At 45.6% G+C, this 16,639-nt stretch overlaps 1 protein-coding gene across 1 annotated transcript in view; it reads right to left on the reverse strand.

Annotated features, from left to right (window-relative positions):
* Positions 1 to 3,723: 3,723 nt before the first annotated feature.
* Positions 3,724 to 16,639, reverse strand: part of LOC137534083 (intestine-specific homeobox-like) — a 147,397-nt gene continuing 134,481 nt past the window's right edge. The window contains exons 3-4 of the mRNA XM_068255435.1: positions 9,108 to 9,461; positions 3,724 to 6,122 (exon numbers count right to left, since the gene is read on the reverse strand). Of these exons, the coding sequence (XP_068111536.1) occupies positions 5,715 to 6,122; positions 9,108 to 9,461 (762 nt within the window). The 3' untranslated portion in view covers positions 3,724 to 5,714. The remainder of the gene's footprint in view (positions 6,123 to 9,107; positions 9,462 to 16,639) is intronic.

A 16,639-nucleotide genomic window follows, 5' to 3' on the forward strand; every position in this document is an offset into this window, starting at 1 on the left:
GAGGAAGAGAAATCTCGCCATGGTGCGCACCAGTCCAGCACGGCCGTCACTACGCAAACAGCTGTTTGCGGTGCGTTACACAGTGAGTTTGGTCTGCCAGTGTGAAGCAGTACTCTAATTACACTCCCTGATTGATGTATACACATGCAAGATGTTTTAAAGCACTTTAGGCCTCCAATTTAGCATGCAATGTGATTTCTGCCCTTAAACCGCTGCTGTGCGTCAAATCCAGATTTTGTTTCCCCAGGACTTTTGGCGTCTATCCCACTCGTCCATGCAAAAACTCAGATGTGACCCCTTGAAACATCTTTTCCTTCACTTTTGTTGCCAGCATAAATGTTTCTAGTTTTCCAAGTTCACCTCCCCATTAAGTCTATTGCAGTTTGCGAAAGTTCACGTGAACCAAACTTTTTGCGGAGGTTCACGAACCGAAAAATCGGAGGTTCTAGCCATCTCTACGTTTCAGTCTAGTGTGTTCCCAGGACTCTAGAAATGGTCAGTGAGATGCAAATAACTAGCATGGAAATAAATTTGCATGTGTTTTGGACTTGGGCCAACCAAACTTTTCAGGAAGTATTAAGCACCAATTTCACATAGACATTTGCAATTACGATGTCTATGAAATTTTGCGAAACATTGAAATTTAGTCTAATTGTAATCATTCATCAATTAATGTAAATTTCCACATACTTTTTGTGTAATTTTGTGCTGACTTTAGGGGTGAATAGGAAAGCTCCCATACAGGCTATGGACACCAAAATTGCTACATACTGTATGTTAAGTGGGTACAAGGCAAAATCATTTTTCAAAGAGAGATTTTTCATTTTCTGAGTTTTAAAAACAATTTTTTTCCTTTGCATTTTTCAAAATAGATTCTCAAAACTACAAGGTCTTTTTGAAACATTTTGCCTTGTCCACAACCCTTGTAGCAATTTTGGTGATACTAGCATGTATGGGGGGGTGCTTTGCTGTTCACCACTAAAGTCGGTATGAAATTATGCAAAAATTTACTAAGGATTATAAGAAATGGATTGCACTCACAAATTGTAATTATAGGCGTAATGGCAAAAATGTATGTGAAATTTTGCATGATCATAACTAGCTGATTACACTCATCACTAGCAGCAGAAGTACACACAGATTTTCTGGCAGATTATTTCCAACATGTCCGATCTGATTTACGATTTCCAGGCATTTTCCGTTCAATTTACGACCGTTTTCCATTCAATGAATGAAAATTGAATTCTTGAGATTTCTGAGGTGTTTCTGCCTCAATGTTAAAGTATAGGAAAGTGGAAAACCGATGTGAAAACAGCTAGATCAGAGCGGTATTCCAGGCGTTGTTACAGTAGCTGTTCAGTAAGATTTATTGTAACAATATTGTAATCTGCTACACAAACACGCTCCAAAAACTGCTAGGCATGTTTAGCTTTTTTGCAGATTTCAGAGGGATTCTGGGCATGTATAGAGAGATTTTCTAGAGGTTTTTGAAGCAGATCTGCTAGCAGTTTTTGGTGTGCACTGGGCCTAATTGCAGATCCCTTCTGTTTTAAGAAGCCTTTTTTTCCCCACCGCACTAATTCTAATAAAAAAACGAGAATGCCAAGCAGGTAATTTGGGCGCCGGCAGCCTTTTTGGTAAAATGTTCGCCGCATAGACAATTGTGGCTAGAGCTGCAGGCAGGGTCAATTTGGGTGCCACTTGCACAGCTTATAGACTGAGCAGGTTTATAATGGGAAAGTATCGGATATACTTAGGGAAGGTTAATAAGAATTATAAATAATTTTGAGTTAATGCAGGATTTTGCACATTGAGGGTTCGTGTTCAAGCTGCAGAAATTTGCATAATGCTGCATTAACTGCAGGGATGGTCGTAGTCAGCCAACTTCGCTATGCTGGAACTACACGTAGTTCTACGCAATTACGCTTCACCAAACTACGGCTCCAAAAATAAATATTAGTTTTGTATGCATTTCATAGACTACGTATTAAAATATGCAATTACGCATAACGCAAAGCGTAGTTTATGCGGATGCTTATGCCCGTATGCAAAAAATGTTACGCATTAATTCCTATTCAAATGCTTATACCTGGAACTCTATGCGTACATTCCCCTTTCGAATGCGTAAAATTGTAAGCATACAACCGCATGCGGAAAATTAGACGCGAGTAACGCAATTGTAGTTCACTACGCAATTCACTTGTTAACTGCATAGTGGGCGTAACTATGATGCGTAGATGCGAACTACGATGCGTGAATTCGCACTGGCGTACTTTCTGCTCATCCCTGATCAACTGTTATTTACATCTCATTTACCGCTGGGCCGTCCATAATGCTGCCTGAACCACGTGTCAGGCAGTCTTTAGGGGCAGCATACCACTCGCCCCCTAGTGTCCGGCACGGCGAACAGTAGCAGCAGTACTTAAAGAGGAACCATCACGAAAATCTTAAAATTTAAAAACGCATACAAATAAGAAGTACATTTCTCCCAGAGTAAAATGAGCCATAAATTACTTTTCTCCGATGTTGCTGTCACTTACAGTAGGTAGTAGAAATCTGACATTACCAACAGATTTTGGGCTAGTTCATCTCTCTATAGGGGATTCTCAGCATGGCCTTAATTATTTTCAGGGACGGTCTTTATAAAGAATAAACAATGCTGGCCAGCCTTCCTGCTCGCTGCACACTATTTTGGCAGTTGGACAGAGCAACTGCCATTCACTAAGTGCTTTTAAAAATAAAACCCTGAGAACCCCCCTATGAGAAGATGGGCTAGTCCAAAATCTGTGGGTAATGTCAGATTTCTACTACTAAGTGAGTAAGTAAGTGACCGCAACATCGGAGAAAAGTAATTTATGGCTCATTTTACTCTAGGAGAAATGTACTCATATGTATGTTTTTTTTAAATGTCAAGATTTTCGTTACAGTTTCTCTTTAAGCAGCGCTGAAGACAGGAAAGTAGTGTCAGTGTCCCTGCCCGCTAACCCAGCACACATATACAGGAAATGCCATCTTACTTTGTGTAGACGCACGCTAGGCAGCAGGGACACTGACACCACTCTCCTGTGTCATCAGTGCTACTGGTCTGAAGACTTAAGTACTGTTGCCACCCCAGACATTACAGCTAGGATCTGTACTCCAGAGGAAATGAAGGAGCCTATGCCAGACTACCCATACTGGGGGCACCTATGTCTAGCAACCTATACAGGGGGCACCTACAGTATACCTGGCCATGGTGCAACAACAAAAAAAAAAAAAAAAAACACCCTTAGTATAGGTATACTGAGTGTGGGTTTTTTGGTCACACCATGGCTAGAACGTGTGCAAATTTGTCAGGTGCTGTGCGATTAAAAAAGTCAGGTGAAGGCATTGACCATCTTTAGCTATTACATGGAGGGGTAGATAGCTTTAGCCATGCCTAAAAGGAGGGTTTGAGTAGAGTGTTAGTGATCGTAAAATGTACCTATTGTGACCTACAAATATTCAATAGTTTGCTTGATGTATTAACACTCACTAATCAAAAAAAAAAAAAATCATATCTGATGAAGAGCTCACATCCATTTCACACTGAATTGTGTCTCATACACACAAGCCTCTTGTAACCTCTCCCATCTTACCACCACTCATGTTAATTTTACATTATACATAAAAGAAAAACAAACTTTTGTACAAATTGTCTTTATAAAAAAAAAAATTAAATAGCCATTTTTTAAAGTGCAATCGTACTTCCATTAACATACATATTTTAACTGACAAAAACAAAATGGCTAATTGCTGTACAAATTCCAGCAATTAAAAACAAAAAAAGTCTGGCAATGGTGGTTTTGGTATAAACACTATGCAAAAAAGAAAAAAGGGGACAAGAGGTGAGAAGACCGTGTAGGATTCTTAGCCAATGAGCAGGCAGAGACGAGGCTATGTGGCTGTGCGTACTTATTGAACCACGCTACTCCCCATAGACATTTTGGTCTCCAAAGACATCTGCTGCCCTTCTGAGTACCATAAACCAACTTTGCCCACATCAATCATTTTGCTAAGCATCTGGTATTACTTGTACAAGTGCGTAGCTTAAAAACATGCCCAAATAAAGTGCATGAGACTGATTATACTAAATTGTATGCAACCCGAAAATTTAGCAGTTCCTTATCTTGTAGAGTCCTGCCCTTGCCACATCTCATTCCCCCCCACCCAACTTACTGATGAGCACATTCTAACATGCAAAGTCTTCCACCAACCAAGGGAGGGGATTCAAATGAAAGCCTCCAACTGCTGGCCAACAGAGTCCATCACCGAAGGTTGGTGAAACAAAGCATATAGGAGAGTTTGACCAATTACTAACTAAAGCCACAAGGCATTTCTAGTGTTCTACCTAGATAACTGTTCTGTCTTTACAGCCTTTGCCCTATTTTACTGTATAAAAAGTGACCCATTTCTTACTGTACAAAAAGTGCTATCAGAATGGGAAACACTAGGATAGTCCCTGATATGCCAATAATTGAGTTGATGCAGTTTCTTCAGCTTACAAATGGACCAGTTAAAAGGACAACTGTAACTAGAGATATTTGGAGGCTGCCATATTTCCTTTTAAGCAGTACCAGTTGCCTGGCTGCCCTGCTGATCCCCTGCCTCTAATACTTTTAGGCACAGTCCCTGAACAAGCATACAACAGATCAGACGTTTCTGACTTTGTCAAATCTGACAAGATTAGCTGCATGCTTGTTTCTGATGCTATTCAAACAGTACCACAGTCAAAAAGATCAGCAGAGCTGCCAGGTAACTGGTATGGTTTAAAAAGGAAATATGGCAGCATCCGTATTCTCACTTCAGTTGTCCTTTAAATGTAGCAGCTGCTGCATTTGAGTCAGCCATTCCCCATGCTGAACAAGATTAACATCTCAGAACCTCACTTGACCATCCACAGTAGCGAGCAGGGATGTGCTTGTTATTAGATAGGCACATTCCTGCTAAACTGAGGAGGAAACAAGGCCAGATTCTGAGCTTTCAGCCAGTTGATCAATAGCTACTGGGCTTGATTAGCTCCTTTTTAAGTTCATAGAAAAATCTGCAAAGTTGAATGTCAAACTCCTCCCTAGTAGAGCAACAGCTTTACCATCTCGCATACCCAGAGCTACAGGAGCCTTTTACAGCCGCACTACAAATGAGACAATCCTGGTGGTGTGTAGTAGCTAGTAGGCCCTTCCACCTTAGTGTGAGGTTCTAGAGCCCACAAGCAATAACCCCTTTTCTACTGAGTTTTCTCCCAGGTTCTCATCTCTATAATATTTTTTTCAGTACCTAGCAAGAGAAAAAAAATACAGATTTAAAAAAGTAAGTAAGCAAGCTCAAGCTTTTGTTTTTCTTGCTGGATGTTAAAAAGGTATCTACTGTGAGAAAACTCAGGAGAAGACTTAAGCCTCATTCACACTAGTGCACTTCTGTCCGCTGCAACGCCTACCAATCTAACATTAATGTGCTGATAAAAAGCAGACAGATGCACACTAAGTGTGAATGAGGCCTAAATTGAAGAAGGGCCCTCAAGAGAACCATAGATTGCCCAAGTGGGGCGAGATGCAGATCAAGGATCCTACATAAAGCAGCTCACTCTTCACCCTCTAAAATAGGATGTAGGGGTCATTTTAGTATCAACTTCTTTTGAATTTTAAAGTTTAACATCTCTCACCAGGCATCGTATATTAGTCTGTAAAAACCACCACTTAAAATTGCTGCTGCCCAGACAGTCCCATGTTCCTTTCAAGTTGGAATGGATTGTAGGGTTCAAGACCGGTATTGCCCATAACAGGCTGGTGAGGTAAAGGCAGAGGGAAGAACCCTGGACTTTGGTAATATGGATTTTGCAAGGGTTGGTGGAACACAGGTTGCCTGTGGTAGAAGGGAGTGTTTGGTGCATGTACAGGGGCCCAGAGATGAGGCATAGGATAAGGATGATAGGCTGAAGGTGCGACTATGCAACTCTGTTTTGAAGGCGCAAGTATGCGACACTGGTATTCAAAGGTCTTTAGCTTTAGTTCATCTTGCTTGATCTCATCTTGAGTTCTCGACTTCAGCCTGAGCTCATCTTCAGTTCTCATTTTAACCCTCCGGTTCCAAAACCAATTTACTACCTACAAAACAAACAAACAAACAAACCTTTGAGAAAAAAGTCCCAAAGAAGAACAAACAGTTTAATGCCGTGGCTATCAACTAAAGTGCCCGCCTAAGTTTTGAACAGATCCCATGTAGCAAAGTCACTTTATTAGGCAAGGTCAGTATTGTACTTTAGTTTGAACAAACTTCGGAGATGTCATGGAAAGCCATGTGAACATCTTCAGACAATTTGAGTCAGACTACTGACTGGCTAGTAGGGATTGTCAACAAGAGGCAAATTACAAGTTTATGCAGAATTGTGCAAATTGTATGCAGCTTGACCGGTGGACCAATTTCACCTCAGCAGGGTTTGATTGGCCCATTTTCTAGCTGAATTTACATAATTATGCACAAACCCAATTACTCACACCTCATTGACCATACCTACTTTCTAGATCATGTGTCACTTCTGCTTGCATAGTCAAGCCAGGGGCGTGTATAAGCGGCTATGCAGATGGAGATCAGCGGCAAGTGAGTGACAGCGATTGGAACAAGCAGGAAGGAGAGTTCCTCTGACAAGGCAATAACAATCTGACAATCTAACAATCTGGTTTTGGACTAGTCCATCTCATATGGGGTGGGGTGGGTCCTTCAGCATTCCTTTTTTTTTTTTTTTTTTTTACAAAAGCAATCCCTGGAAAGGATCTATACAAACACGTCAGGTGGCTCCCCTTCTCTGTTGCACACCATTTTCAGAGTCGGGACAAGGTTCTCCAGCACACAAGGCTGAGACTCCAAAGTGCGCCCCTCCATCCCTCCCACCCCAGCAGTCACACACTGATTGCTATTAGACTAATGCTGGGGATACACTGTACGTTTCTGTACCATGTATCGACCAGCTGATCCGGCCAGCTGATAATATTCAGCTGGCCCGATCATGCCGCTCGACCCGCGCCCGCTCGATTCCCACCTGTGGACAATGGCAGGGAATAGAGCGCTGATAAGGAAGCGCTGGCGGGGGCGAGCGGCAATTGATCCGCGCACGGAGATGCGCTGGCTCGATACGGCGCATAAAATGTTAGGCATAAGAGGTACCCCAGGGCCCCCAACACCTTATTCTATAGTTATCTGGCTTGCAGTCACTGCCATGTATCCCCTCTTATTTCTCTATGCTTCAAACTCAGTAGGGTAATGATAGCAGAAAGGTTGTGCACCCCCTCCTACACTGTGCCCTGCGGCTGGAGCCTCTCCCGCCTCAGCTCAGCCCTGACCATTTTGACAGTTGAGCTGAGAATATGGCATTCACATAGTACTTCTGAAAAGGATTCTGTGGGTTTTCTTTATTTTCAAAAACACTTTGTGAACTAGTCCAAAACCTGTCAGATTTTTACTACTTACTGTAAGCTGCAATAACAGAATAAAAAGTTTGTTATAATGCAATTTCGTCTGGGAGAAATTTCTTGTACATGTATTTTACATTTTGCAGTTCCATAATAGTGGTCCTTTATGCTTTTAGCCAACTCGTCTTATTTACAAGACCACCTTTCCAAGACCTTTTCAGGGGCAGTTCCTCTAAAAATGGAGCATTAAAATGGCCCTCCTTGCCATTATACCAGCTATATATACACCCAGGGCCGCCTTAAGGGCAGTAAAGGGGGTACTGCTGTATGGGGCCCCAAAACAGTGTGGAGCCCAAACAGTGGCAGTTCTACATGGGCTCTAGCAGTCAAACACTAGCGGTGTGGTTCTTTTCAGCCAGATAAGCTGTGTAGTAAAACAGTTGCAAACGGCTGTATGTCCCCTCGCCAACTGTCATGTAACAGAGGACACACGGCAATGCAGAGGGGAGGACTATAATGCATTGTGAGACTGCCCAGTCATACTGTGGCCCTGCCCCTGAATGTTGCTCCACCCACCTGTGAGTCTATTATGGCAGATGGAGGAGGCCTGCTACACCAAGAGGCCCCACTCCCCACAGTGCTGGCCACTACAATACACCTATCACTATCTACCTGCTACTACAAGCCATCAGATGGTGATATGACATGTGGAGGCACAGGGGAGTAAGGGGGGGTCCCAGTAGGTTTGCACAGTATGGGGCTCAGAAAATTCTGATGGCAGCCTTGTATACACCTGCCTTTCATACTAGTAAACCACCAACTATTGAGCAGTTGAAATAGTTAAGGAAGTGCTAATAATTCAGTCTAAAAGTTAAAGCAAAAACTATGCAGCTTGGAGTTGACAAACTTGGATTTACCAATACGAAGGTGCCATAGGCGACATTTAAATCGCGGCATTGAGGGGAAGTTTGGAAACCCGCTAAATAGGCACTGGGTCTAGCGCCCAATGTTTACCAGGTGCCCAAATTAGCCTTCAATGCCGCTATTACAAATGGGAGGGGGGGGGGGGGAGAATATTACGGTTAGGTGTGGGGAGCAGTTAGAGTTAGGGTGCGTACACACGCACTACAGCAGCCAACGACGGGTCCGTTTGCACCTCCCGCTGGGCAGGTTTTCAGCAGACTGTAGCGCGTGTGTACACACTGTCAGCGGACTGATAAGGCTGTTCCTGAATGATCCGTCGGGCGGATCGTTCAGGAAAAGCCTTATCAGTCCGCCGACAGTGCATACACGCACTACAGTCTGCTGAAAACCCACCCAGCAGGAGGTGCCAACGGACCAATCGTTGGCTGCTGTAGTGCGTGTGTACGCACCTTTAGGCATCAGGTAGGGTGTTTGTGTGGGCAGGGCAGTTAGGGTAAGGTGTCAGGGTTCGGTTTAGCTGTTTTAAAGTACCTGTATTTAATACAGATATTTTATGATCCTTCACCCTTTAATAGCAGATTTAAAGATTTACTGATATTCTACCATCACCTTTCCTGGGCGCCCAAATTTTCAGGCGCCCTTTTATTATGTACGCTGCCGCAACACACCACTGAACAGGGCCAAAAAGTATTTGCCACATGCCAGAATGCTTAGTTTGTACTTCTATATAGAATGGTTTACAAAGGCAGTAACAATTACCTGTATTTTCGTCAGCTTAAGAGTCTTTGTCAGTACGGCCTTTTGTTGGGCGGTTGGATACTTAGTTTTCTTAAAGAACTTTTCAAGAGCCTTTTCTTGACCCCGGGTGATAGGTTTCTCACACAGTTCTTCCGCTTTAGGCTTATCACTCTTGGGTTTCTTCACCTCCTTACTGTCACCCACATCCTTGGAGCAGGGATGCTTTACCTCATCCACATCCTTGGAGCATGGATTCAGCGACCATACACCATCACCAACACTCAGAGGAGGCATTCTTTGATGCTTCACTGTGAACCAAATCCACCGAGCCGCTGGGTACCAAGAGATGAAGATTTCCCCAGCTAGTTTGTGGCCCTGAATAGAGGGATAACAAAGTCAGTTATAGTATTAATAAAAAACGAAAAAAACCAAAAACAAACAAACAAAAAAAAAAACACTACAAAGCACACACTTAACCTCTCTGTTGTTCTACACATTCTCACTTTGACCTAACTGTTAGGGTCCTTTTACACTTACAAACACAGTTGCTAACTCCCAGCTAGAGCAATCTCCTGCCTTTATCTGGTCAGCACCCTTTGCCTGCTTTACCAAATCAAGCAGGAATTGCATAAATTAGCATTCAGGTGGGAGGCTTCGGTTGGACGCAATACGTAGATTGCATAGTTTTACAGGGACGCCCCGTGTAGGCACATCTCCCACACGGTCCCCTCCCTAACCACTCACCTGTCAACCGCATCCTGGAAGCTGGCAAAAAAGAAATTTTGGGGCCCCCGGCTGTTGTGCAGACCACTGTTTGTGATTTTATTTTTTTATTTTTTTTATTTTTTTTTTAATACAGTACACCTGATTGGCATCTGCTGACCAGATAAAGGCAGGAGATTGCTCTAGCTGGGAGTTAGCAATTGTGTTTGTTGCAGTTAGCATTCAGTTTAGAGGTGGTGGGGAGAGTTCGCTGGAGGTGCTTGCCCACACCTCCCTCTAGGTGCCGCATGGTGGTTTGGTGGCCCCAGCTAGTGCGAGTGACCTGAGGCCCCCGGCTGTCGTGCGGACCAGTGTTTGTGTCCTTTTACACTTAATCAGTTGGTGTGCGTTAGTACACATTTTTTCCATAGCAGTGCATTGTGAAAAAGATTTCAGTTAAAACGCGTTAAGTGTGAAAGGTGCCTAACCTCTAACATAATTTCCCCTCCTAAAAGCATCACCGCAGCTGAAAATGCCATAAATCACCGCAAATTACCTGGGCACATTGCGGGGCTCCTTCCACATAGAGGCAGAGCTTTTGGCTGCAGCTCTTCCTCTACACGCATCCATCAGCGTGGATCGCAGCCTCTCCCCACCCCTCTGTCTTTTTTCACTGAGAGAGGCGGGGGGGGGGGGGGGGGGAAGAGGCGGCAATCAGCGCTGATGGACGCGCATGGAGGCAGAGCTGCAGCTGAAAGCTCTGCCTCCCTGGGCAGCAAAATCTACGACCAAGAAAGTTGTAGATTTTGCCAGGGGAATTAGGGGTGATTTATGGCGTTTTCAGCTGCGGGGAGAGGCAACCAAGTTAGAGGTTTTTAAAGTAAAAACCTCAATTTTAGGAGACTTTAATGGTCTACAACCCCCCCCCCCCTTCAAGATATTCACCCCCAGTATCCTAGCTTATGAGCGCTAGGCCCCAGTGCTAGTCTTACATCCCCTCACCCATACAGAATTCATATGGCGCACTAAAACCTGTAAAGGGCATCCAGTGTCAGAGAGGTGTGTAACCCCCCCAAAGGAAGGTTACAGATTACTTAAAGAAAACCTGAACTGAAAATCAAAAGTCAAAATAAGGCATACACAAGTCATACTTACCTTCCATGTAGTCTACTCCTCAGTGTCTTTTTCCTGTCCCGCGTCTGAGAAAACGCGGAAAAGCCGCCGCAGGTGCTCAGAGCAAGGCGGCTGATTCCGCGTCCAAAGCGGCGGATTCTGCATCTGATGCGGCGGTTTGCATGCATAGGCCTACATCTGTCAGCATGGCTGAACGCGGAGGAAACCGCCGCATGCTCGGATAGCGGTGCGGCTGGTTCCGCGCCCTCCACAGCAGATACATTGCAACACATGTCTGGTGTGGCTGGGACTGATAGCCCACACAGATTCAGAACGGGCGGCGTGGAGAGGCAGAACTTTTATGACAGCCAGAGGGGTGTCAGATGACCAAGCCAGTCAGCTGACAATTCAACCATTTCTGATTGGTCCAGCACTTAGGGGAGGCGCTGGAGAGCACTATAGTATATATACTGGTGCTGGTCACTTCTCTGGTGTCTGCCGTTGCGATCACTACGTGGTAGCACTCAGACCTTTTTGTCAGTATCTGTATTATTGTTATTCTGTTATACTTAAGACTAGTTCCAGGGTGTTGATTACGAAGCTCACACCTCAGACTAGCATTGTTATTATCTGTTATGACTTCCTGCTTTCTGACCACTCTCTTGAACTCTGATTATTTGGTACTTCGCTATATCTGATACTCTGTTGCTGAACCCTGCTTGTCTTAGGATTCCGTATCGGTCTCCTGTCTCTGTATCTGATCTGTCTGTCTGTTGCCGACCTGGCCTGTCCGACCTCGAGAACTGTCTCCTCTGTTTTGGGATAGTTCACAGACCTGTCAGTGACACTTCACCTTTGGTGTCACTCATACTCTGGTCCTTCCTACTCTCAGCCTGGCTCCACCCCTTGGGGAGCCTCAGGCCAGTGAAGGAACCTGTTCTTTGGGCAGTATCTCCTACTGCCATGCACCCTCTATCCGGGGGCTCTCCTCAAAGTATTACTGTTGCACCAAACACTCATTACTCAGGTGTCCAGAGATTAGAGATATATCTGATTATCGGCGATACTGCAGATCACCGATAATCGGATCCTCTCTGTGTTACACCGATCGTTACAGAACGGCAGCCCAAATGCAAATGGACGCACTCACCGGCCATCTGGGCACACTTACCACTTCGGTGGATAACATCAACCAAGTGCTGGGTAGTCAACGGGCGTTAATTGACGCTTTGTCCAGTTCTATACAAACCCTCCAGACGGCTGTAGATGAGGTGCGATCTCCTAGCCCTGACATACGTATGCCTGTAGCTGAAAAGTTTTCTGGTCACAGATCTGACTTCCGAAATTTTAGGAGTAGAGTGTTATACTTTGAGTTGAGACCTAAATCTTCAGGAACTATGGCCCAAAGGGTCACATTTATTAAGACGGTTATCAGGTGAATATCAGACCTGGGCGTACAGTCTGCCCTCCGGAGACTTGGCACTAACCTCTGTATAAGAATTTTTTAAAGCCATGGCTATAATTTACGATGATCCAGACATTGCCTCGACTTCTGGAGCGGAAGCTCAAACTTTTACGTCAAGGCAAGAGTCTGGTTGAAGAGTATGCTGCTGAATTTAGGAGGTGGTCAGCATCAGCCAGGTGGGACACTTTTGCCCTCTTAGATTGTTATCAGGGTTGTCAGATAAGGTCTCCGATCTTATGTTAAGTCAGCCTGAACCTAAGTCCATCGATGAGGCCATTTCATCGGCCATTAGGATAGAGCGTCGGCTGCGTTATCAGAGACAGACCCGGGGTAGAAACCATGTGAGAATGGTATTCCACGCTGCGCCTCCTGCGACTCCGCCTCCTCCCATTTCGCCTCCACCTGAGCCAATGCAGATCGGCCGATCAAAGTTGTCTCAGGTAGAGCGGAAACGCAGGTCATCAGAGCAGCTTTGTCTTTATTGTGCAGGGGGGGGGGGGGGGGGGGGGGGGTCACAGAGTACAGAATTGCCCTATGAAGTCGGGAAACGCTACTGCCTAGGTGTAGTTGGGGGTAATACCCCAGGCGCGCAATTGTTATCCCTAGATGATAAACGGTTGCTTCTTCCTTGTATTATTTCATGGGAGAATAAATCTGAAGTCACTGAGGCCTTCGTTGACTCAGGCTCAGCGGCTAATTTTATGGATTACGAATTCGCCAAAAAATTGGGTATTCCGCTCTCCCCGGTAAAACCCCCTATTCAAGTTACGGCAGTGGATGATTCTCCTCTGCAGGGTAACAATCCTCTGTCGCAGACTCCAGAGGTGGGAGTCACTATAGGGGTACTGCATAGGGAGAATTTGCATTTTTTTGTGTTACACATGACAACCTCCACAATCATTCTTGGCATGCCTTGGTTACAACTTCACTCTCCTCAGATTAATTGGGCCACTGGTCAGTTATCGAGCTGGTCGTCCCATTGCTTTCATCATTGTTTAGCGAAGGTAACCTTGGGCCAAACCAAGATTCACGTGGAGGGAGTGCCGGATCAGTATTATGAATTTTCAGATGTGTTTTGTCCGAAATCAGCCGATCAACTTCCCCCACATCGCCCTTTCGATTGTCCCATCAATCTCCGGTCTGGTTGTATGCCCCCTAGAGGTCATCTCTACAATTTGTCTGGGCCAGAAAAATTGGCCATGCAGGAATACATCCGTGAAAACTTAGCTAAAGGTTTCATTCGCCCTTCCCGGTCACCTGCTGGAGCAGGTTTCTTTTTTGTAAAGAAAAAAGAGGGAGGCCTTCGGCCATGCATTGATTATCGGGGTCTGAATAAAATCACAGTAAAGAACCGCTATCCTTTGCCTTTGATAGACGATTTATTTACTCAGGTCACCAATGCTAAGATTTTTTCAAAATTGGATTTGCGGGGTGCATACAACCTGGTGCGAATCCGAAAGGGCGATGAGTGGAAGACGGCCTTTAACACACCCGATGGGCATTACGAGTACCTGGTGATGCCCTTCGGGTTGTGTAACGCTCCGGTCGTCTTTCAGGAACTCAATGAGGTGTTCAGGGAGGTGTTGGGTAAATTTGTCCTGGTATATCTGGATGATATACTAATCTTCTCAGATAACCTCTCAGAGCACAGGGCTCATGTCAGATTTGTACTGCACAAGCTAAGACAGAACATGCTCTATGCTAAATTGGAGAAATGCATTTTTTGAGGCAACATCTGTCGCCTTTCTAGGGTACATAATTTCTACCTCGGGCCTGTCTATGGACCCTGCCAAAGTCTCTGCTGTCCTGGAGTGGCCTCAGCCAGTGGGACTGAAGGCTCTCCAGAGATTCTTGGGGTTCGCAAATTACTATAGAAGGTTCATAAAGGGGTACTCCACAGTCATTGCACCCCTCACCAGTCTCACAAAGAAAGGGGCAGATACCAACCATTGGTCCCCCGAAGCTTTGACCGCTTTCTCTACTCTGAAATAATTGTTTTGTTCTGCACCCATTTTGAGACACGTCGACACATCCTATCCCTTCATCGTAGAGGTGGATGCCTCAGAGGTCGGGGTGGGGGCTGTGCTGTCTCAGCGTTCTGGGTTGCAGGGAAGATTACACCCGTGTGCCTATTTTTCTCATAGGTTTTCACCAGCAGAGAAAAACTACAATATAGGCAACAGGAAGCTCCTAGCCATTAAATTGGCCTTTGAAGAATGGCGTCATTGGCTATAAGGAGCAGAACATACGATTACAGTTTACACTGATCACAAAAATTTGGAATACATTGAGGGGGCTAAGAGATTGAGTCCCCGTCAGGCTCGATGGTCATTGTTTTTCCTCGAGATTCAGATTTGTAATTACATATACTCCGGGTAGCAAAAACGTTAAAGCAGATGCTTTATCCAGATGTTTTGAGCCAGAGACAGCACAGCCTTCAGACCCAGAGACCATCATCCCACAGAAAGTGGTATTGGCAGCCACAGAGACCTGGAAGAACTGGATGGAGACTTTGGGTCCCTTCCAGCAGGATGTTCCTGAGGGAAAGCCTGAAGGGGTCATGTTCGTACCATTGCCGTTTTGTCTCCAGATATTACAGATGTTCCACTCCCACAAAAATGCGGGACATCCTGGGACCTCCAGAACACATGACCTTGTCGCTAGATGTGCTTGGTGGCCTTCATTGGCAACTGACTGCAAGGAGTATGTGAGAGAATGTGCAGTGTGTGCAAAAAGCAAACCCTCCCATCTGGCACCTGTGGGAACATTGCAGCCTTTACCCACCCCGAGTGAACCATGGACCCACTTGTCCATGGATTTTGTGGGTGAGCTCCCGAGGTCTGAAGGCATGTCGGTCATTTGGGTGGTAGTCGACAGATTCAGTAACAGTAAAATGGCCCATTTCGTGCCCCTGAAAGGACTCCCCTCGGCCCAGGAGTTGGCCGATCTTTTTATCATGCACATTTTCCGGCTACATGGCATCCCGGAAAATATAGTGTCAGATCGGGGAGTCCAATTTGTTTCTAAATTCTGGAGGGCATTTTGTCATCAATTGGGCATGGAACTGTCGTTTTCGTCGGGCTACCATCCACAGACCAATGGTCAGACCGAGAGAGTCAAATCAATCACTGGAACAGTTTCTAAGGTGTTAGGTTGCGGATGCGCAAAATGATTGGGTCAAGTTCCTGCCGTTTGCAGAATTTGCGCACAATAATTTAATAAGCTCTTCCTCTGGATTCTCTCCTTTTCAGGTGGTAACTGGAAAGTTGCCTAAGTTTTCCCCACTGCCAGTAGCTTCCACTCCGTTCCCAGCTTTGGAGGCTTGGCAAGAGTCATTTAAGAACATTTGGGGAATCGTGAAAGGGAATCTAGAGAAGGCCTTTCAGAGTCAGAAAGGTCAAGCTGACAAGAAACGTCCCATAGAGTGGAAGTTCCGGCCAGGAGACTTGGTCTGGGTGTCCACCCGTCATTTGACTTTAAAACAGCCTTCGCCCAAGCTAGGACCCAGATTTGTGGGCCCTTTCCCAGTGACCAGGAAGATCAACAATGTTACTTATGCCATCGATCTTCCTGCCAGCATGCGTGGTGTAAGGTCGTTCCATGTATCCCTGCTTAAGCGAGCAGTGCATGTGGGTTCCACTCCTCCTCCTCCTGTGATGGTGGATGACCAACCTGAGTATGAAGTGGAAAAGATTTTAGACTCACGGATTGTACAGAACTCAGTACAGTACTTAGTGCACTGGAAGGGTTATGGCATTGAGGGAAGAACGTGGGTACCCGATTGTCGCATGCATGCGGATAAGTTAAAGAAGGAATTTCAAGCCCTACATCCTGAGAAGCCGGGTAGGAGCTGTCCGGAGTCCACTCCTCAGGGGGGGGGGGGGGGGGGTACTGTGAGAAAACGCGGAAAAGCCGCCGCAGGTGCTCAGAGCAAGGTGGCTGATTCCGCGTCCAAAGTGGCGGATTCCGCATCGGACGTGGCAGTTTGCACGCATAGGCCTACATCTGTCAGCATGGCTGAACGCAGAGAAACTGCCGCATGCTCGGATAGCGGTGCGGCTGGTTCCGCGCCCTGCACAGCAGATACATTGCAACACATGTCTGGTGTGGCTGGGACTGATAGTCCACACAGATTCAGAAGGACGCGCGCGCTTGTGGAGAGGCAGAACTTTTACGACAGCCAGAGGGGTGTCAGCTGACCAAGGCGGTCAGCTGACAATTCAACCATTTGATTGGTCCAGCACTTAGGGGAGGCGCTGGAGAGCGCTATAGT

This window comes from Hyperolius riggenbachi, chromosome 10 (genome assembly GCF_040937935.1).
Source record: "Hyperolius riggenbachi isolate aHypRig1 chromosome 10, aHypRig1.pri, whole genome shotgun sequence".
NCBI lineage: Eukaryota > Metazoa > Chordata > Amphibia > Anura > Hyperoliidae > Hyperolius > Hyperolius riggenbachi.